This window comes from Vidua chalybeata, chromosome 4, assembly GCF_026979565.1.
Source record: "Vidua chalybeata isolate OUT-0048 chromosome 4, bVidCha1 merged haplotype, whole genome shotgun sequence".
NCBI lineage: Eukaryota > Metazoa > Chordata > Aves > Passeriformes > Viduidae > Vidua > Vidua chalybeata.
This window is the reverse complement of record NC_071533.1, coordinates 5,254,670-5,274,840: the sequence shown is the minus strand read 5'-3', so window position 1 is coordinate 5,274,840 and position 20,171 is coordinate 5,254,670. Positions and strand designations below refer to the sequence as shown.

General features: G+C 45.5%; 1 protein-coding gene across 15 annotated transcripts in view; it reads left to right on the top strand.

Moving 5' to 3' along the window:
* The first annotated feature begins 120 nt into the window (after positions 1 to 120).
* Positions 121 to 20,171, top strand: part of SEC31A (SEC31 homolog A, COPII coat complex component) — a 39,678-nt gene continuing 19,627 nt past the window's right edge. For 11 of the 15 annotated variants that reach the window (XM_053941785.1, XM_053941780.1, XM_053941778.1 and 8 more), the window contains exons 1-17: positions 121 to 211; positions 444 to 709; positions 1,249 to 1,331; positions 1,853 to 1,976; positions 4,118 to 4,316; positions 5,375 to 5,470; positions 7,002 to 7,142; positions 8,129 to 8,271; positions 9,210 to 9,309; positions 10,529 to 10,690; positions 10,860 to 11,012; positions 12,389 to 12,625; positions 13,222 to 13,296; positions 15,367 to 15,417; positions 16,130 to 16,207; positions 18,418 to 18,493; positions 19,107 to 19,285. In XM_053941785.1, coding sequence (XP_053797760.1) covers positions 1,253 to 1,331; positions 1,853 to 1,976; positions 4,118 to 4,316; positions 5,375 to 5,470; positions 7,002 to 7,142; positions 8,129 to 8,271; positions 9,210 to 9,309; positions 10,529 to 10,690; positions 10,860 to 11,012; positions 12,389 to 12,625; positions 13,222 to 13,296; positions 15,367 to 15,417; positions 16,130 to 16,207; positions 18,418 to 18,493; positions 19,107 to 19,285 — 1,893 coding nt within the window. In that variant the 5' untranslated portion in view covers positions 121 to 211; positions 444 to 709; positions 1,249 to 1,252. The remainder of the gene's footprint in view (positions 212 to 443; positions 710 to 1,248; positions 1,332 to 1,852; positions 1,977 to 4,117; positions 4,317 to 5,374; positions 5,471 to 7,001; positions 7,143 to 8,128; positions 8,272 to 9,209; positions 9,310 to 10,528; positions 10,691 to 10,859; positions 11,013 to 12,388; positions 12,626 to 13,221; positions 13,297 to 15,366; positions 15,418 to 16,129; positions 16,208 to 18,417; positions 18,494 to 19,106; positions 19,286 to 20,171) is intronic. The other 4 variants (XM_053941782.1, XM_053941781.1, XM_053941779.1 and 1 more) reach the window with 1 other exon arrangement.

Below are 20,171 nucleotides of genomic sequence, written 5' to 3'. Positions count from 1 at the left end.
TGGCGAGGGGCGATCCTCAGCGCCAATGGGAGCCGCGCCTCCAGCCCCTATTTATGGCGGGGCCGGCAGCGCCCGCCGCCTCTCCCGCTGTGCCGCGCCATGCGGTCCGCGCCGCGCCCGCCCGGCGCACGGCGTCTGCCCGCCGAGCGGCCGCGGAGCCCGGCGGCGGCGGGAGGCGGCAGCGGAGCCGTGCCCCTGCTGCCGTGAGGAGGTGGGTCCGGGACTGTGGCCGCCCCCCCGGCTGTGAAAGCCGGCTGGGCTCCCTTGGGCTGTTCCCCCCGCCCTGGGGTGGCCCCTGTCCCGTGATGAGTCTCACTGCTGTTCACATCATGAGCACGCCATGATTACTGCCCTTGAGCTGAGGACAGGCGGCACCGCGGCCCCCGCGCTGCCGGCGCCGCGCCCCGCTCCCGGCGCCCCTAACCAGTCTCCCTCTTCCCCAGGGCCGACGGCTGCTCCCGCCCGAGGGACACGGAGGACACGCGCGGAAGGAGGCGGCTGCACATCCCCACACACACACATCCCCACACACACACATCCCCCGGCACCACCGGCGCTGCCCGCCGCTCCCCGTGCCGGGAAGGCGCGGCCCTGCCGCCGCCGCCCGGAAGCCGCGGGGCGCGCCCGGAAGGCGGTGGCGGCCGGGAGGCGGTGCCGGGGCTGCCACGTTGGAGCGGTCCGGGGACGGGTGAGCGCCGGCGACGCGGAGGTGAGGGCAGGGACGGCAAAACCCTCTGCTTTACTGCTGCTTCCCTCCGGTTCCCGTCGGAAACGGGGCGAAGGCGGCGGTCCCGCTGGCCGCGGGGGTGCACCGAGGCGGGGGAGCCCTGGGGGGCTGGAATAAGAGCCGCTGAGAGTGTGTTTGGCGGCACGGCCTGGGGAGGGTCTTCCCGGGGCCGGGTTTGTTTCGTGGGTTGAGGCAGAAAGCTGCTGTAGGGTGCTCGGTGCCTCGGTGCTGTGAGAAGAGGGTTTTTCACAGCTGTTGGGAGCTTTGCCCACGTTTTCCTGTGTTATGTGCGGCAGCCGTCAGTTTACGTGTCGATGTTATTCTGCTAACGGAGAGGCATTCCTCCCCTCCCCCCGGGTGTCCTCTGGAGAGGATGGCTTGGCTGTCTGTCTGAGGGATATCTTTAGAAGAATGGTCCCTCTGGCTGCCTCTGCCGAGTCCGAATGCGGCTCCTGAATCCGTGGCAGCGCAGTCTCACCGTGCACCATTTAAGCATCACCTGTCTCGGCCTTACTTTTCAGCAAAATGAAGCTGAAGGAAGTGGACCGTACTGCCATGCAGGCATGGAGCCCTGCCCAGCAGCACCCCATTTACCTGGCCACAGGTGAGTTTTTTGGGAAGCACGTGCTAGCAGACCTGTGTGTGGTGGCTGCCAAGAAGGGGTCATTGAAAGCTGTAGGAGACACACTGTATCCTGGGGGCTGGAGTGCGGTATATGTTGCAGGGTTTTGAGTGGAATTCTTGCATTTTGCTGATAAAAACATGCTTTGCACTCTGCAAGTGACAGCGAGCATCCTTCTCTTTGTGCCAGGGAAAGGTCACACCAGTCCTAAGCACTAGTCAATTGTGGCTTCTTTGTAACTTTAATCGGGTTCTGTGCATCATCAGGGAGAGGTACTTGCCCAAAGCTTTTCCTGCTCATACTCATCAAGAAGCATCCAAACAAAAAGAACCACGGGGAGGAGAGTTGTGTGGAACTGCATCTCAGTAACAAAACCAGAAGCCTGAGCCCATCTCAGGATCCTTTTTGAAAGGATGATGTTTTTGTTCCCCTTCTTGTGCTGCATTTGCAGTTATTGCTCTGTGTATCATGGCTCTCTCACTGCCAGCCGTGCTTCCTCGCAGGTACATCAGCTCAGCAGCTGGATGCAACCTTCAGTACAAGTGCTTCTCTAGAAATATTTGAGTTGGACTTAGCAGACCCTTCACTGGATATGAAGAGCTGTGCCACATTCCCCTCCTCACACAGGTAGGCAGTGTTGTAAGAGAAAAGTACAGTGTGTGGAACTGTTACGTGTGGTATGTGTAGAAATGTCACTTCGTGTGGTTTGGCTGCTCTTGTTGAGGAGAGAAGCAGAAGTTCAGCACTGAAAGATGAGGGCAAGTGTGTGCAGTTGATACCGTGGGGCAGTGATCTTGGACTCTTAAGAAAGCAGCTCATGCTTTGACATAAACAGAAAATCTTTGAATACATGTGTAGAGCCTTTATCTTAGAAAGCCTCTGGGATTCACAAGAAAACAGAAGAAAATGTGAAATGATGGTGGCAGCTTTTCATATTGCACCATCCTGTTTGTATTTAGGCATTTCAGGGGGACTCCTGTTACATAACTAACTTGGGTTAGCCAAATTCCTGGCTGTGCAGCTCCACTTAGCTGTTAGCTCCTCACCATGTGCTTATCCAGACAAATATTGTTAGCATCAAAGCATCCAGTTTCCATCTCAGCAGCTCTCTGGCAGAGCTGAAACAGCCACAATCCCTTTTTAAATGCCCTGCTCTGTGAGCAGAGCTGATGTCAATACGTCCTACTGACCTGCTCAGAGCAGGAAGACAGTGTTGGCTCTTTGAGTTTCATTGTTCTACCTTGTTTTAACTGTGAATGAAATTCTTCAAGACTTGCCATTTGCATTCTGAATTTCTAGAAGCACTCCTTATAGCCAGGATGCAGTGCTCCTTGGAAAGTACCTCCCTTGACCAGCAACACAAGAATTTGACTTTGCCCCAGAAAATGCATTAAAAATGAGGTTGAGGGTTGTTTATTTGTTTGTTTCTAATTAAAGATTAGATAGCAATGTATACGTCAGGCTGTATTTTGGTTTTCAGCAAATGAAAATGTCCAGGTGGACCCACAAGAGATAAATCCTTAATTGCCCTTCAAGCAAAGTTTTGCACTGCTTTTATAGAACCATGCTTTATCTTGGAAAGAGTAAAGGGCAAAAGGAAAGTAATTGCACTGTTAATTTTTGGGTTTTGTTCCTCATTGTTTCCTGCCTTCATTTTGGGTTGTTTTAAGTCCTCTTCAGTCTTGCTGGTGATGCCTGGACAACCCTGTCAGTTACTTCATTTCTCGTAAACTTGCACAGTTAGGTGCAGAAGCATAAAAATCATCCCCAGGAATGGGTCTGTCTGAATATCACAGACCAATTTCCATTTGTAGCATCATTCTTTTGCGAACCTCTTCTGTAATCTCAACACTGGGAGCATGAACACTTGGCTGTTATGGTATTTCTCACCCAGCATATGCTCTTTGGGTAGCTTTCTGCAGTCCCTATCTTACCACGCTAAAGTTGGTGTGATTCAAAGCAATTACTTGAAGATTGCCCAGAGGCAACAAATAGATGAGCAATATTACAGTGAATGCTAAGGTATCTCTTTGCCACCTTCCAGTCAATGTGGGTTTGCTTTCTGCTTGCATAAGAGCTGATAAGTGGTCGTGTCATTTTATGCAGAACATGCTCATTCTTTGCAGGGCTAAGTGCACAGGAATGCTGATTTGCTTATGCAGGAAGTCAATTGAGTTGAAGGGAATTTGGGTATTTACAGATGGACACAATAGTGTTCTTAATTTCTGGAAGTATGTTTGATTCCTCTTGAGTTAGCCTGAAAATAGGCCATGGTCCAAGAGATGTGTCTGTGATGTTGATTAAACTTGCCGAGTCCCTGGTATGGCAGACAAAACAATGAGACAAAACTTGCACATCCAAAAGCACAGATATGGAAAAGCATATGGAATTTTTCTACTTTCACCTGTTTCTTCTCCTGTATGAAGCTGCTTGCAGATAGCAGAGATGTTTCTCAGGCTGTGGCTATTTGGGCTTACAGCCCTTACTTTGATGACTGCCTTTATTGTTGGGAGCACTTACCTGATTTTGAAGCCAGGAGACTGGAGATATTGCCAGTTTGTGGGTTATTGGTTGTGCATGTTGTTAATGAGCAGAATTGGGACATGCCTTCCTGATGGAAAGGGTTGTGCTGAGACTTGTCCTTAGGGAGAAATGCAGGCAGTGCTTTTCTCTCACTGTAGCTGGGGTGAGCAAAAATGGGATGTATCAACCTACAGGGAGCTGGTGGTGGATGGCTCTAAGACTGTGGGGCCCTCTGTGTCTTACAGGTACCACAAGCTGATCTGGGGCCCTCACAGCATGACCTCAGGGGACAGAGTGTCTGGAGTCCTGATTGCTGGGGGTGAAAATGGAAATGTCATCTTGTATGACTCAGCCAAAATCATAGATGGGGAGGCTGAGGTAATAATAGCCCAGAAAGACAAGCACACGGGACCAGTGAGAGCACTCGATGTCAACATGTTCCAGGTTGGTTTTTCTGCTGTTTCTCTTAACATACCATTAATAGAGGAGTGGCCTGTCTTAACTTGTAACCTGAGATGTTTCTGCTGCTTCCCCTCCCCTGGAAAGCATGAACTATAGTTGGTGTTTGAGTGTCTGTTTGTATTTAGTAGGAAACACCTGTCCCATTACTGGCATTTCAGGATGGGGAATGAAAGTGCCTGAGGTATTTGCTTCATTCTTTCCCCTCATCAGTTTACCTTGTCAATTTCGTTGATCTTTTTAGCTCTGCTTATGTGTCGAGGTGCTCTTCAGGGTGTTTTTAGTCAGTTTCTTCTCTTAGCTTCTGTGCACTGTGCCAGTCACACAGGAAGGAATGATGTGCTCTCATTGATGTTTCTGGTGAGATCAGTTTTCAGGTCTCTCCTTTGGTGATTTGGTAGGATCCACCTTCAAGGCCTCCTTCCTAAGAGGAGACAGCAAGGGGACACAGCCATGTGGCCTCTTGAGCAGAAGAGCTCTCAAAACCAACAGTCCTTCCCACATCAATGGGCATTTACTTCCTTCTGGATAGTGTGTTGATTTTTCCTTGTTGCCACCAGCTGTGTGAGAATTCAGTTGGATTTGTTTCCTAAATAACACTTCTGTCCCTGCACACTTGCCTCCAGCAAGGCTGTACTGTGTTCATTGTGTCCTCTCTGAATCGCTTCCTGTCCCTCTCTGCCTGTTGTGAACTCAGGACTTGCCTGTCATCAGCCACAAAATGTGACCAAAGGGCACTTGGTGACCTTGGCTCATGTTGCCCTGCCTGGACTTTTTCATCCCAGGTGCAGGAGTGCTTTGGATGGCTGCACTCACTGTGGGCAGGGCAGGAATGCCACACTGTCCAGAGCAAAGCTCTGTGGTGGCCATAACTGCAGCACTGCTTCCTCCTCTGCCGTGTCACTATTTCCCCTATGTTTTTTCCTATATCCTAAGCTGACAGGGGAAATTCACAGAGTCCTGCAGATCTGATGCCTCCCAGCAGCTAAGACTGGGAGAGCTGATGCTGAAGTACTCTTAATGCCTATTAATATTTCTTACAGACTAATCTGGTGGCCTCTGGTGCTAATGAGTCTGAAATCTATATCTGGGACTTGAACAACTTTGCTACACCAATGACACCAGGAGTGAAGACACAGGTACCAGATTTGTGTTTATTAAATTCTCCAGAGCAGACTCATGAAAAAGATGCATGGCAGTTAAGTGACAGCTGGTTGAAATTTGCAGTTTTAAAGCAGTCTCAAGAGCATGGAGGAGGGGAAGCCTCTTGAAGTCAAACTTGGGTAGTAGCTGCATACAAGGGTGACTGGATGCTGCTGCTTTTGTAGCCCCTGGAGAGCAGTGTCCTGGCTGTGCCTGTAAGTGCAAGTGTGCACGGGTCCAGGCAATGAGTGGTGGGCTCAGCTTCCCCTGCAGCAGCCCTGGATGTGCTGTCTTCTTTATCCAGGACAGACCTGCAGTTTTGGCTTGCTGCACAAGCCAGCCATGTCTTCATGTGGCAGTTTCTTGTTAAGAAATTGTATTTGGCCAGGGAAAGCTGTAGTGTCCCCTTCATATTTGAGAAATGTTCAATTTTATCAAGCAACAAGCAGAGTATCTCAGGTTACACTTCTTTTCAAATACCATAACCATTACTTGTCTTTTAGTTTTCCCCTGCGTGTTTCAGTGCATGCACAAATCTGAAGATGATGAAGGTACACAGAGAAAAAATAGGAGAAAGATAAAAAGCAGCTACTGAGAAGTCAGATGATAAGGCAGTAGGTTTTGCAGTTACCTTGGTGGGTTTCAGGGAGTGGTTTAATTGCTATACTCAAGGTCCAGTGTTTAGCCTGTGTCTCTTAAAGATGATATATGGGGAAAAACAATAGTCTTTTGTGCTTTTTGCCTTGTGAAGGAAATGGAAGAATGGGAGGAAGTTGTTTCAATGCAAGCACACTTCTGTTGCTGTTACAAAATTCCATGGAAGTTCATGGTTACTGAAAAATGGGTTTATTACTGCATGATAATTTGGAGACAAAAAAGTGTGCAAATGAGTTGAGACATAATCTTAAATTTAAAGTTTTTTAATTTAAACTTTATGGGGTTTGGTTACTTTGTTTAGTTCAAGTAATTCGTTGACATGTAGGCATTTGAGAGGATACTCACCTTAGTAAAAGACTTTTTATGTCTAATAATGATGTTTTAGGCTGGGATATCTTTTAGTCCGTATTTATAATGACAACTAGAAATAATAGGGCAACAGGAGCTGGGTTAATAATGCTTTAAATTTTTGGTCTAAAAATAAGAATAGGAGGGGAATGAAAAAAAAACCATGGAATTTCTTCAAGCAAACCTTTTTTTTTGTTTGCTAAATAAATACCTAAGTCCAAGACAAAAGAGCAATTCATATGTCTGGATACACTTTCATGGACTAAGTTTCTGTTCTTGAAGACAGTTTTGCTTAGTCTTGTTTTAATAACTAATGTGTAGTACCGTAAAGCAGAAAATAACTTCACAGAGAAATTCTAGCAGCTTATAAATCAATGTTTTGAGGCGTTGTACACTACAGCACGTGTAGAAAGGAAGCCAGAGCACACCCCAGTACACGGGGCACTTGCCTTGCAGATGTGTCACTTGTAGCAAGTGCTGAAAACAGCAGGGTTGTGACAGGCTGTTGTGTGTGTGCGGCAGCCTCTGGAGGACATCAGCTGCATTGCATGGAACAGGCAAGTGCAGCACATCCTGGCGTCCGCCAGCCCCAGCGGCCGAGCCACCGTGTGGGATCTCAGGAAGAACGAGCCCATCATCAAAGTCAGTGACCACAACAACAGGGTGAGTTCTCTCCTGCAGCTGCTGGGGTGCTTGCACAGAGGTGGAGGGGTGGCTCGTGGCACCCCTTCTTATGTGACAGAGATGCTGGTGCCTGGCCCAGTTTGCTCTTGGGAGTATATTTATACAAGAGGGGTTGTCAGCATTATAAATTAAAATAGCCAGCTACAGGCTGAAGCAAGGCAAGGCACTCAGGTGTCCTATCAGAGTGATGACTGAATTTTAAGGAAGATCTGTTTGGGGCTACCACAGAAAGATTTTATTGATTTTGCCACGGAGAAGTGTGGCATTGATCAGGTTACAGGGGTGCTGCCTCCTATAGTTACAACCACCATGCCACCCCTTTAGGCAGTATAAGTCCAAAAAAAGAGCCTGTTCAACTCGTGGAGAGTGACATATTTGTATAATTTGATATTGTTTGAAATACAAGATTGCTATAACAAACTCCAAGAGTTAAAACTGAAATTTAGAAGTGGGTGGTTGGGAAGTAGCTTTATCCTCACTGTATTATTATTTTGATTAAACTGTGTAACTTTCAGTGTTTTCTGTTTGTTGCCTGACATAACAGCAGCACAGCAGGCTGTCTTCATCATGTGATGGTAGTCCTGTGATGCAATGTTCTCCTGACAATAATGAGGCATTCTCTGCCTCATGTTGGCTTTTATTAAATTAGCAATAAAAATACTAGAGGAAAAGGTTTATATGGTGAGCTTTAGTGTTTTCTCACATTAAAACCTAGGACTGTGAAAAAGTCAGCACAGTGTAATCTCTCTGAGAGGACCTTGGGAAACTTAAGTGCAAGTCTCCTCATCCACAGGAATAAGGAGAATTTCCCAGTCTGAACGCAGTCAGAAATAATTCCTGGAAACACACCTGCAAATTCCCTTGCAGTGATGTTTTACCACGCACACAGACATATTTGGGCTAGTTTTCTTTTTCCTTTAGTGCTGCTCAGTTAGGTGATGCTTTGGCCTGATGTCTCCCCTCAGATGCACTGCTCAGGCTTGGCGTGGCACCCTGAAGTTGCCACCCAGATGGTTTTGGCCTCGGAGGATGACAGGCTGCCTGTTATTCAGATGTGGGACCTGAGATTTGCCTCCTCGCCACTTCGTGTTCTAGAAAGTCACACAAGGTATGAGTCTTGTATAGCATGGTGTGCTCCACGGTATTTGCACTGTTGGTGACTGTCCCAGTTTGTGCACCTCACTTCTGCTGTTCCCTGGGGAGGAAGGCTCCCTTGGTGCTGGCAATTTCAGCAGCAGCCAGTGCTGTATTCTGGCTTGCTGACCTGTGGCAGCCCTGTGCCATGAAAGACTTGTGTTTTTGGAGCTTGGTACTCTGAAGGAAACAGGCCCCAAAAGTAAATAAACAAACAAACCCACCAGGCTGCTGAAACAGTGAAGCTGCTAGTTTGTTTCTAAGTTTTTTAAGAAGAGGAAGCTAAGGAAAAAAGAATTAGTAGTAGTTGATTTTGGCTGAATAACGTACTAAAGGTGCGCCCAGGCACATCCTCGTGTAGGTCTGCAGAGTTTCTGTGCCCCTCAGTCTCCTAAATGCCTTCATTTTTGGTATAGTGGATGATTTTGTTAAATTCTTGTCCCTCCTCCATTGTTGGTGAAACTTTCCTTATTGATTAAATCCAATGATTGATTTAAGAAGGGAGAACAGTGTTGTGGCTTCTACCAAAACTGCTGCCAGTGGGTTCTGCTGACTTGAATGTCTTGCTAATAAAAAGCTGAAAAACTTCCTAGTCACTGGCCTTACCTATGGGTTTGCACACTGGATATCAGTGGCACTGCAGGCAAACAAACCATATGGTTACTAATGCCCAGGTTCTCCCATATGACTGTTGCATTTAATGTTCAGATGCAATGGCTGCATCTTTATACCTTTCATGCAGAAAATAATATCTATTTCAACAAAAATAAGGGCTGATAACATTGAAAAATTCCTCCTTCTGTAAGAGGAAGGAGTGGAGAGAGAATTTTGATGTGGGATGCTGAACTTATAAATATGCATTGTTTATCACAAACCTTAAGCTTTTTTTTTTTGTTGTGGCTTTTCATGCAGGGGTATATTGGCCATTGCTTGGAGTATGGCAGATCCAGAGCTGCTACTTAGCTGTGGGAAGGATGCTAAAATTCTCTGCTCCAACCCTAACACAGGCGAGGTATTGTATGCATACCACTTCTAAAAACCCAGAAATGTCTGCTCAGAGGTGGCAGATGCAAAGCACATGTTCCTGTGCTTGCATTCCTAAGAATGATGCTTCTGTGGGATGTTGCCCCCTATCCTGTTTGCTATATGTGTCTTCTGAGCTTGTTGTGGGGGAGGATTCCTTCCTGGTATTGTCAATATTACAGATTTGTCCTTGCAGCTTCTCTCTGACTGAGTAGGGATGCTCCTGTTCATTATAAGAGATGGAAATGGCTGAACTTAAACTAAGTGTATGCTTCCTATTTTGTTTTGGGTCCAGTGTGGCTGGATCATTGTTACAATAGCCTTTTTCCTTCTATAAGAACTTCATCCAGTCAGGAGGGTTTTTGCAGGTTGCCATAGTTGTGGCAGATCAGTGAGAGCCACTCAAATGTGTTCCCACCCTGCCCTTTTGGGCCTGGGAATACCTTTCAAAGAGGATGCAGATCTGTTTTTCAGACAGTGTTTGTCCCTAGACCAGGAGAAAGGCTTCAGACATGCTGGAGGGCTCCTTGCCTCCAGTGGGCAATAATTGTGGAGTGGGAAGTGTTTCTAAAATTCAGACATTGGCCCAAAAGTGCAAAAGCTGAACAGTGTTAGATGATTTATCTGAGCTGGTTCCTGTGCTGTTCTGAAGTTTTTACATGTGGTTGAATCATGCTGCATGTTTTTATTAAAAATAAAAATTAGTTCCACGGGAGACAGCATTTTGCTGACAGCTAGCACTTTGTTCTTTGAGTGTCTCCTGGTTTATGGTTAAATATTTGCTGTAAGGGGAGTTTGTCTGTTCCAGGGCACAAAAGGCTGGCTGCCCATGGTGCAGGTTTTACCCTTTTCAGTTTTCCTGTGAAAACAGACTTCCTCCACATAGCGTGTGAGGATACCTAAATCAGCTCTGAACAAGCTAGCATGAATGTCAGTGGGACAGCACAGACATACCCCACCTGCATCATTTGTCCTGGGAGGATTAAAGAGAAGATTTAATGAGAGAAGAAAGAGATGAAGCAGTAGTGTGTGATGTCCTGCTGTTTGGAGATCGTAAGGGTTTGCCTGCTGTCAGTGTGTACGGTGATGTGGAAGCTGCCGGGGAGCAGGGAGAGCAGACCGGCCTCGGGGCACACGGGAAGATTGTTGCTCTGGGGCAGGGTGCTCCATGAAAGCTCTGATTTGTTGGGCTTGGTTTTGCTCTCCAGGTGCTGTACGAGCTGCCCACGAACACCCAGTGGTGCTTTGATATCCAGTGGTGCCCGAGGAACCCTGCTGTGCTGTCTGCAGCCTCCTTTGATGGGCGCATCAGTGTCTACTCCATCATGGGCGGCAGCGCCGATGGCCTGAGGCAGAAGCAAGTTGACCAGGTGTTGAAAATTGTTCAGAATAGGGACAGAAAAGAGGGGTGGGGAAAATATGGGAAGTCTTCAGTGGCTGCCTGCAGCCCTGCTTGCAGGGGTACCGCTTCAGCACAAATATACATTCAGTTTACTAGAGTAATGTCGCTTCTGGTTTTTCCCCCTTGTGTTATCAAAGCTCTCCTCGTCTTTTGGGAACCTCGATCCGTTTGGCACGGGCCAGCCCCTGCCTCCCCTGCAGCTTCCCCAGCAGACTGCCCCACAGAGTGTGGTGATGCCTCTGAAGAAACCACCCAAGTGGATCCGGCGACCCATGGGAGCGTCCTTCTCGGTAAGGAGGAGACAGGGATGGGCAGGGCTGGCCTGGCAGGTAGGGAGATAGTGCTTTGGCACCTGCTAAACTCCTTAGGAAGGGGGGAATTCAGTGTGGGGCTCCACCTTGGGAGATCTTCATCTTTGTTATCATAACGGGAGATGCTCGGGGTAGTTTCCAGACAGGGCACTGGGGAAAGCCTGACCAAAATGCTTGGGACAAGAAACGTTGCTGAGAGACATTTGTTTATGCCTTGGCATTAGGGCTTCACTTTTGTTTCTGTGCAGTGCTTGCTTTAGAGTAAATAAATATACACCGTGGGGAATGAGACCAAACTGGGCAAGTATCTGAGACTTCATAGCTTCAAACTGCACTCATGTGAACCAATATGGTGGAGAACACTCAGGTTAGCTTTGATCAAGGTAACAGGAGTTGCTGTTACCTGCAGCCTCCATGGCTGGTTGATTTGCAGAGGAGCCAGCTGAGGGGATGGCAAGCTCAGCTTTTTTGCGCCTTGGCTCCACTTTTGGCTTGTTTTCTAAACCCACAGGCCATTTATTTGGGAACTTCTGGAGATTTTAACCTGTCCATTTGAATTTGATTTCTCTGCTGCAATACTACTCAATTTTCAGCATCATATGTCTGTTTATTCATCATCTGATGCGCAAATTAAATGCAATTTTCTCCTGTCAAAGAGAAGTGATGTTGCCTAGTCACTGACTGATGTGTTATTTTATGATGTTGTTTATTCCCTTATTTGTCCTGGTTTCCTAGGAGCCAGGTGTCAGTCTGTTCCCTGGCTAGGCTTTTGCTTTTTTCTAATGCAGGTTTTATTGGACTTGCCTGTGTAAATTAACTTTGAGCTATAGAATGAAATAATATCATAAGCCTCTGCTAATTATTTTCTTGTGTTGATTTTACCTTTTCAAATGTTGTCACAACTTTGACTGCCTATCTCTCAGTAGAGATTCAACTGCTAAACAGCCTGGCAAGAGCAGGGCAGACATCATGCTTGAGCATTTACTTAATGATGCCAAGTAAAGGTTTCTTTGGCAACTGCATTGCAATATCATTAAATACTCCACTGTTGCTGGGTACTGCATAGACCCACAGCTCTAGCTCTCAGTTTCTGGTCTGCCTTTTGTCTGAGAGAAAAAAACAGGCACAGGAGTGGCTCTGCTTACAAATCTTATTAAATGTGAACCTACTTATCCAACAAGCTCCTTACATGCATAGAAGTATGGGATGGAGGGGAAACAACTGAATGAGCAGATGTCATGAGTGTTCAATTATTGGACAATAATCATATATATGTTATGAAAAATTCATTTTCATTCATGCTCCCCTGCTGTATACTTGTATTTTCACATACTGTATGTGTGCTTCAATTCCAGTTTGGAGGCAAGCTGGTGACGTTTGAGAATGCCAAGCCTCCGCAGCAGCCGGGCATGGAGCAGCAGCAGCAGCATCCCCACGTCTACGTGAGCCAGGTTGTCACAGAGAAGGAGTTCCTGGCCCGCTCAAACCAGCTGCAGGAGGCTGTGCAGTCTGAGGGCTTTGTCAGCTACTGCCAGAAGAAAATAGACATGGCCCTGGCTGACTTTGAGAGGAACGTGTGGGCCTTCTTAAAGGTAACGGGGTGACAGCCCTTCAGGAGCTCCCCAGGGACTGGGAGAGCCAGGAGGTGGTTCCCTCTGCACATTTAGCTGAAGAGGTGCTGGGAACTAAAAGCTGCAGGCTGTGGGAATAGTGCCCATAAGCCATGGCCCTGCAGGAGGCCCACCAGAAGAGGGAGGATCCTCAGGAGCGGGGGTGTTTGTGGGGTTTGCGAGGAGTCACGGCAAAGTAAAGGTGGGGTGAGGGTATCCCACGGTTTTTGATATTCCCCATCAGCACATATTTGTACAGGGAGCTGCTGAGAAGGATTAAACCTTTGGGATAGCTTTAGAAGGGCTTTCACTGCTCACTCTAAGCATTTGGAGGTTTCCAAGTGAAGCAGATAAACAGATTGTTCACCTACAATAGCCAGATGGAAGCCTTGCCCACCTGCTCAGCTGACCAAGTCACTGAAGATTTTTGCATTTCACATTGTTACCTTCAGTCTACTCAGAGTAAACTGACTGGGTAAAGTCAGTTTACTGCTGAGTAACTCTCACTGGGTCATTTTTGCCAGTGAGGGAGAAAATGAAAAATTGTGAATTGCAATATAGTCTTTAACTTTTTAAAGGTGAACTTCGAAGAAGATTCACGTGTTAGATACCTCGAGCTCTTAGGATACAAGAAGGATGATCTGAGGAAGAAGGTAAATGTGCAATATGTGAGATAAGTAACTTTTGAATTTCAGAATTTAATTTCAGATTTCTTACAGAAAACAGTTTGTTCTGTTGGGTTTTCTCATTAGTTGTGTCTTCTTGCAATGTGGATGTTCAGTGGAAATGCCAGAGCAGGCAGCAGACTTCAGAAGTGTGTCTGCATCTGGCTATCCATTGTTGATATGAAATTCTCACTCATCAAGAAACTTTGATATTTATCAAAGGTTCAGGCTATTCATGTAACTTTGCTATGTGACATCCTTCTACTTCGAGCGTCGTGGAATGAGATCTGCTTTTTAGGCTTTCTGGTAGAAGAACGTGTAAGCAGTTTTCATTAACTAGACATGGACAGTCTTTTTTGTTTGTGGGAGACATCATTCATTTTTGAAAGGAAAAGGAAAAAAAAAAAAACAAGCCCAAAGGTCAACCGTGGTTACATTTGGAAAAGCAAAATTTGGATTATCAGGAAGCAATTTGCACATCATTATAGACCTTTCTTCCCAGCTGGAAGACTTTTACTCAGTGTTACAGGGAGTTACCTGCTGTGCCTTTTGGCTCCGTTGTTTCCAGTTGTCTACCCAGGAATTATCTAGTATTTCTTCAGTTCTGTTTCAGTGGATTTTAACATTTGACTCATTTTCATTATATCAAACTAATGTTTTATTTTCAAAGATTGGCTCTATTAAAGTTTATTGTGCTCACAAATTAAATGCCCTTCAGGGCAAAATTAATATGATTATGGAAGAAAAATCATGGTTTTGATAACAGTTTGTCCTCAGCTTTTAAATATTTGTGCAGAGGCAAGCGCAGTAAGGGTAATCCTGTTTTTGAAGAGCAGCTCTTAATCAGAAAATCCAGTTGAAATTTAGTAGTGATTCTGCAGAGTGGCCTCATGAGATTAAAGCCCACTGCTTGCTTTTGCTCTGGTTTTATATGCCCTGTGCATGGGGAGAAGCTGGGAAAACAGGCACAGCTGAACTGGGTGGCCTGGAATGCTGGGCCTATCCCATTATTTCAATATTTAGGAAACAAATGGGAGGAGCTGCAAGGTCCTGGCTTTATGTAGCTATTTTGTCAAAACATTCCACAAAAAAGTTGACTCCACGTGTGTTTCAGTGTCAATAAGCAGCACAATACAGCTCATCTGAAAGTCTGTGATGCCCAGATGAAAAGCTCACTAAATCACAACTTGGTTTTACTATTATTGGTAGCATTAGGAAAGTAAAAACAGGGATCACAGATTTCAGCTTCTTCTAATAAGCTGTTAAGAATGTGGGAAGGGTGGGTTATATTCTTAAAACCTGTGATTCTCATGCAAGCCAAGTCCTGGATTTCTCATTTTTATTGTAAACCAGTGGTTAAAAAAGAAAGAGAAAGCTGTCTCCAGCAATTTGAGCTCAGCTCTTTACACAAACCAGTCTACAAGGGTAAAATAAAGCCTACAATAAAAAAAGCAGTAGGTAATTTTAGGAGCAATATGAAACCCAGGCTCCCTGATGCTGAAATAATATAGAAACTCTGTACAAAAATTGCTGGTTTTGAGAGCCCTAATTGACTCTGGAGTCATGATTTGCTTTGCAAAGCAGTAGAAGCTGGGCATTTAAACTTTTTTTTTTACCTTGGAAAATCCTAGCCCACAGCCAAGTGCCTGATGTCAGGAACCCACAGCTTCCTGACAGGCTCTCTGTTCCACAAGGATTGCCGCTGCTTTATTTTCCCTGACCAGAGCAGACAGAGGATTTTGTCCTTCATGTTCTGATACTGCTTTTATTCCTGTGGTTTCCAGCACCTCTAGTGAAGTTTGAAGCCCTTGAGTTGACAATTAAAGGTTTAAAGGTGTAGGGCAGCTGTTGTTTCCATCAGAGCTTGGGGTGCAGGTATCTTAGCAGTAAATCCATCATCAGGCTGGAAAAGGAAATGGCTTTAGTTTTATGTTAAAATGTTTAATTTCATGTGAACTGTTGCGCAAGCAACGTAGTGGCTATATGTGCCAGTTTTGCAATCTGAGAATTTGGTGCCTCTTTAAAAGGTTACTTACTTAAATCTTTGTTGTTTTCTAGATCACATCTGCTCTGAATAAAGAAGGTCTTGCAGATGGTGTCTTGGGAGAGGTAAGCAAACACATGTATGTAACTCTGTGGTTAGTTTCATAATGTCATGGTAATTTTTAAAGCAAGAATCATTTTTCTTTCCACTTGGTAGTTGTTCCAAAGTAAGTCACAAATAATCCAGCATGTGCCAAGTTACTACATTCAGTAGGATGAAGGTGTTATGTAAAAAAAACAACCACTTCTTGTCCACTCAGATGTTCTCCTCCTTTTCCAGTGAAGGGCTCTCAGTCACAGATTTTAATATGGGGTCTCATTGGCACCTGATTTCAAGAACAGCACCTTCATCAGGCTTTAAAGAAAGCAGGACTGAGAGTGTGGTCCTATAACTTTTCCTACAAGACTGGTAACTACAGTTCAGGCACTGCCCACACTGTAATTGCAGTGGCCTGAGTCTACAGCAGGACTGCAGTGCTTTTGTGCCACAGACAGTTCAGAGTCACCTGTAGCTGCCTCGTGGGGAAGAAAGCTGTTGTTGCATGTTTTGAGGCAGCTAAGATGAAAACAGCACAAGATACTGTATAATGACAAGAGAGCAAGGAAACAGGGCCTCTGCCCCGTTTGTGAGGCTCAAGCATATATTGCCAATGCATTTTCTGTGATTTTCAGTCTGATTCTAACTGTTGGTTGGTGGAAAGGTGACTGTACTCTGCAATGCAAAGTATTTCTGCCTCTTTCACTGGTGGGTTTTTATGGCATCTTCTCTCTGCTGAAGGCTCCTACAGAATCTGATGGATCTGTGCCAAATGAGGGGGATGAAGGCCAGACTACAGAGGAACAGCTCTTGGGAGAGGTATCTGTTGCCCTCTAGACTAACCCTGCTGACCTCCCCTGTATTTACTTTGTTCCTTTTAACAGCATTTCATTTTCTTGGCTTTTCCTGCTGCTGAGGATATACAGAAATTCAAAAAATTATTTATAATGGTGAAACTGGACTCTTGCTGAGATTTTTTTTCATCTTCCTCAGGCAGTATGCAGCCAGGTTTATTGCAGGCAGTTTGTGCTCAACCACGTCAGCATTTGGGATGCTACGCTCCATTTGAACAGCATTGTTTTCAACCCTGTGTTTTACATATGAGGACAGGTCTTTAATTAGCACTAAGGACCCAGCCTCTGCCTTGTGAGGTGTCACTAGCACTGAAAATAGTGTATTGCTGTGTGAACAGCCCAACTTCATTCTTCCCCATTCCCTCAGTCTCCGTTTTGGATTAGAATTTGGGCTGGTAGCCTCCTGTGCTTGGTGCCTGTCTACAGCTGGCTGTGGAGATGAGGACAGTGGTTTAGGGCTCGTGCATGTTGGGGTGGTGCATTTGACTCCACATAACAAAGAGCCTGTTAAAGACACTGAAATCAGGATGCTCTCCTTGGGTTAGGTGCTTGATTGCTTGTAAGTTCTTCAGGCTCTATAGTGGCAGACGTGTGTGTCTGACAGTGTAAGGGTTTTGCCGTATGCAATCATGAAGATATTGGATATCTCATTACAAATGTCTCTTCTAGGAGAGAATTCACAGCCAAACATGACCTTAGCCTACCTAAATATTTGTGAGCCTGGCCTGAGGCCACTGGTGATGCATTAGGGCATGCTGTCACATGCATAAAGTAACTGGACAGGCACATTATTCCTCTGGTAGTCACAACATGCTCTCAACTGATATCAAACACACATCCAGTGTTATCTGACAACAAAACCATTTTCCAGATGCTGTGTCCTTTTCTCAAATCAAACATAAAGCTTGTTTCAGACTTGCTTCCCCCTCCAAATGAATGTCTTTGGTCTGCTGTGTCCTTCAGTTTAGCTGAACAAGCAGGGTGTTCCTGAACTCCCTTCATGTACTGGAGCAATGGCTTGTGACAGAGGAGATGGTTTGTGGGTCAGGTTCTGCACTCTGCTTAGCCTGTGCTGTGAAAATGGATGGTGAAGAGAGACTTCTCTTTTGATGCTATTTTTTATCATTGAAAAGTTTTGTTTGAAATCCCGAAATCCAGGTACTCACACAAAGTGGTCTCTGTCTTAATATTTCGGGAGTTTTGTAGAAAAAGAAGCCTCTTGTCTACTGAACATTCCTGTCCTGAGTGCTACATTGGATTTCTGTGTTGAAAATTAAGCTTGTGTTCGTGTGTAATTTGCTTAATTAAACTGGGGTGTATGTCTAGGGCAGAGGGTTTCAAGGATGAGCTGAAATTCAAAGTGGAGCAGAGTGGAACCTAGGTAGCATTAATGGTAGACTGCTCTTGGTAGGGGATAAGGCTGAAAGAGAAGGAAAGAAAAGGATTCTGATTTTCTCATTGTAGCTGTAGCTTTGTTCGGAGGGGGTTGTGTGTATATGGCTACAGATGTAAGTTGGTACCCAAGATCCAGGTGTCTGGCTGCTGATACTTGTGAGATAAAGAAACTTTAATTGATAAAGCAAAAAAAAAAAAAAAAACCAAGGAATTAATTCACTGTTTCCCATGAGCAGGCAGATTTGCCATCCCTAAGAAAGCTGAGCTCCATCACACATAACAGTGACTTGAGAAGAAAAACGCCATCACTGCAAACATCCCCCTCTTTCTTCTTCCTCCAGCTTTATATTATGCTAAGCATGATGTTCTGTGGCCTGGAATATCCCTTGAGTCAGTTTAGGGTCAGCTGTCCTGGTTGTGTCTCATCCCAACTTCCCATGCAGTCCCCACCTTCTCACTGGAGGTGTAGTAGGAGAAGCAGAAAAGGCCTTGGTGCTGTGCAAGTGCTGCTCAGCAAAAGCAGCAACATCTCTATTATCAACACTGTTTCCAGGACAAATCACACAGCCCCATACTGGCTATTGTGAAGAAAAGTAACTTTACCTCTGCCCAAACTGGCACACAGGGATAACCTTCCCTTCTAAGTTAGTGGTCTCTGAGTTGACTGGCAGTCTGAAGTTCTAAATTTAACTTGCAGTGCAAGAACCATATGGTTTTAAAATGTGTGTATTTTCTAAGTGTTTGCATAATCTCAGAAATTATGCTTTTCCTTTCTCCTAGACACTGAAAGACCATAAAAAAGAAACTGAAGATTTGGGACCTGCAAAGACAACATTTAACATCTCTGTTAGTGGAGGTACAAAAAAACCTTGATATTGATTTTACTGTATGTACTGTTATTTATAAGTACTGCTGTTGATACTGGTGTTCCAGTGAGAAGGCAAATTCTGCACAGATTTTGAAGGGTTGTAATTACTTGCCTCTCACTGCATTCTCACGCAGTCTCAAGGCACTTGAAAATACAACTTTTTGAAGGAAGGAAGGAAGTTATACAGCACTTGTGTACCCCATTGCTGACATGCAGCTGCTCTGAGTGATAAAAGAGGTTATGCTTGGTCAGGCATGAAGTGCTGTTTCTACAGAAACTCCCAGGGGATCTTGAGTAACACAGAAGCCACTGACCCCTGTCGAGGTTTGACTTTTTATGGCACTACTCAGGTAGTTGTTTTAGGGGCCATTTAGACCTCTAGGAACTTGCTCTGTCACAAGGTAAGTAATGCTTGACAGTGCCCCTGTGTGTTTGAGGCTGGAGGTGAAGGTGAGCACCCCTGTAAGTACCTGGCCAGGAGCAGGCTGGTTTGCAGAGAACTGTGCCAGTGTCGTACAGTCAGACAGTGTCACCTGCTGCTGCTGCATCTCTCAGTGGCTTTTGTGGCAGCATTTGGAAGTGCACCCCTGTGTCGTTGCAGATGTGGATGGGCTGATCACACAGGCTCTGCTGACAGGGAACTTTGAAAGTGCAGTGGATCTGTGCCTGCACGACAACCGCATGGCCGACGCCATCATCCTGGCCATCGCCGGCGGGCAGGAGCTGCTCTCCCGGACGCAGGAGAAGTACTTCGCCAAGATGCGGAGCAAAATCACCAGGGTATGTGCTTTCAGGTCAGAAGTAACATGCTCATATCCCTTTTTCACCTTAAAAAGTTTTCTTGCCATTTTATAGGTGTATTTCTGGCAGATGGTAGTAAGGGTTGAAGTCGGTAAGATCTTGGAGCAGAAGGATTTTTGTTACTCTTTTTTAATGCATTGATAAGGGGAGAAGAGGCACACCACCTGAATATCAGAACACAAGAGTATTCTTTATCCCATCTCCAATGTCTTTGAGTTGCATACACACTAATAGATTGTCAACAATAAAGACAAGTGCCTTAAGAAAGGCACATTTCAGTCTGCTGTTCTGTCACTTTTTTCACACGTCACCCATGCTCAGGGCCAGCAGCATTACATTGATTTCTGCCTGTGATCAGTCTTCACAGATTTTGCTGATGCTTTGTTTTACTGCATGCACAGAAGAGAGAGCAAAGTATGCCCAGGGTAGATTAATCACCCTTTGTCTAGGAGACAGTGTGTTATGGCCAGCTGGTTATTGTTATTTTCAGCTTTTTGCAGTGCTAGGGGTTGCAGATGCTGCTTGTGCATATCTTTCTTTTTTACTACCAATATGAGAAAGTAGTGACAGGAGGTTGAAACAGGAGAAGTGACTTTAAAAGAACAGTTGGTTTAGCAAGGGTGGCAGCTTTTACAGGAATTTCTTCACTGTAGTTCATCGTTTGGGAAAAGGTGTTTTTATGAAGAGCTGACCAGTTATCTGTGCCTATGCTGACAAGCAAACATTGACCTTGTAGTTAGGATGTTGCATTTGTTGTTCAGGTGTATTTTTTCTCTTCTGGTCCCAAACTGCACACATACTGCTTGTTCAGCTGTTTCTGAGCTTGAAGTCTTGGCATGAGAAGGGTTTTGTTCACTCTAGAGCA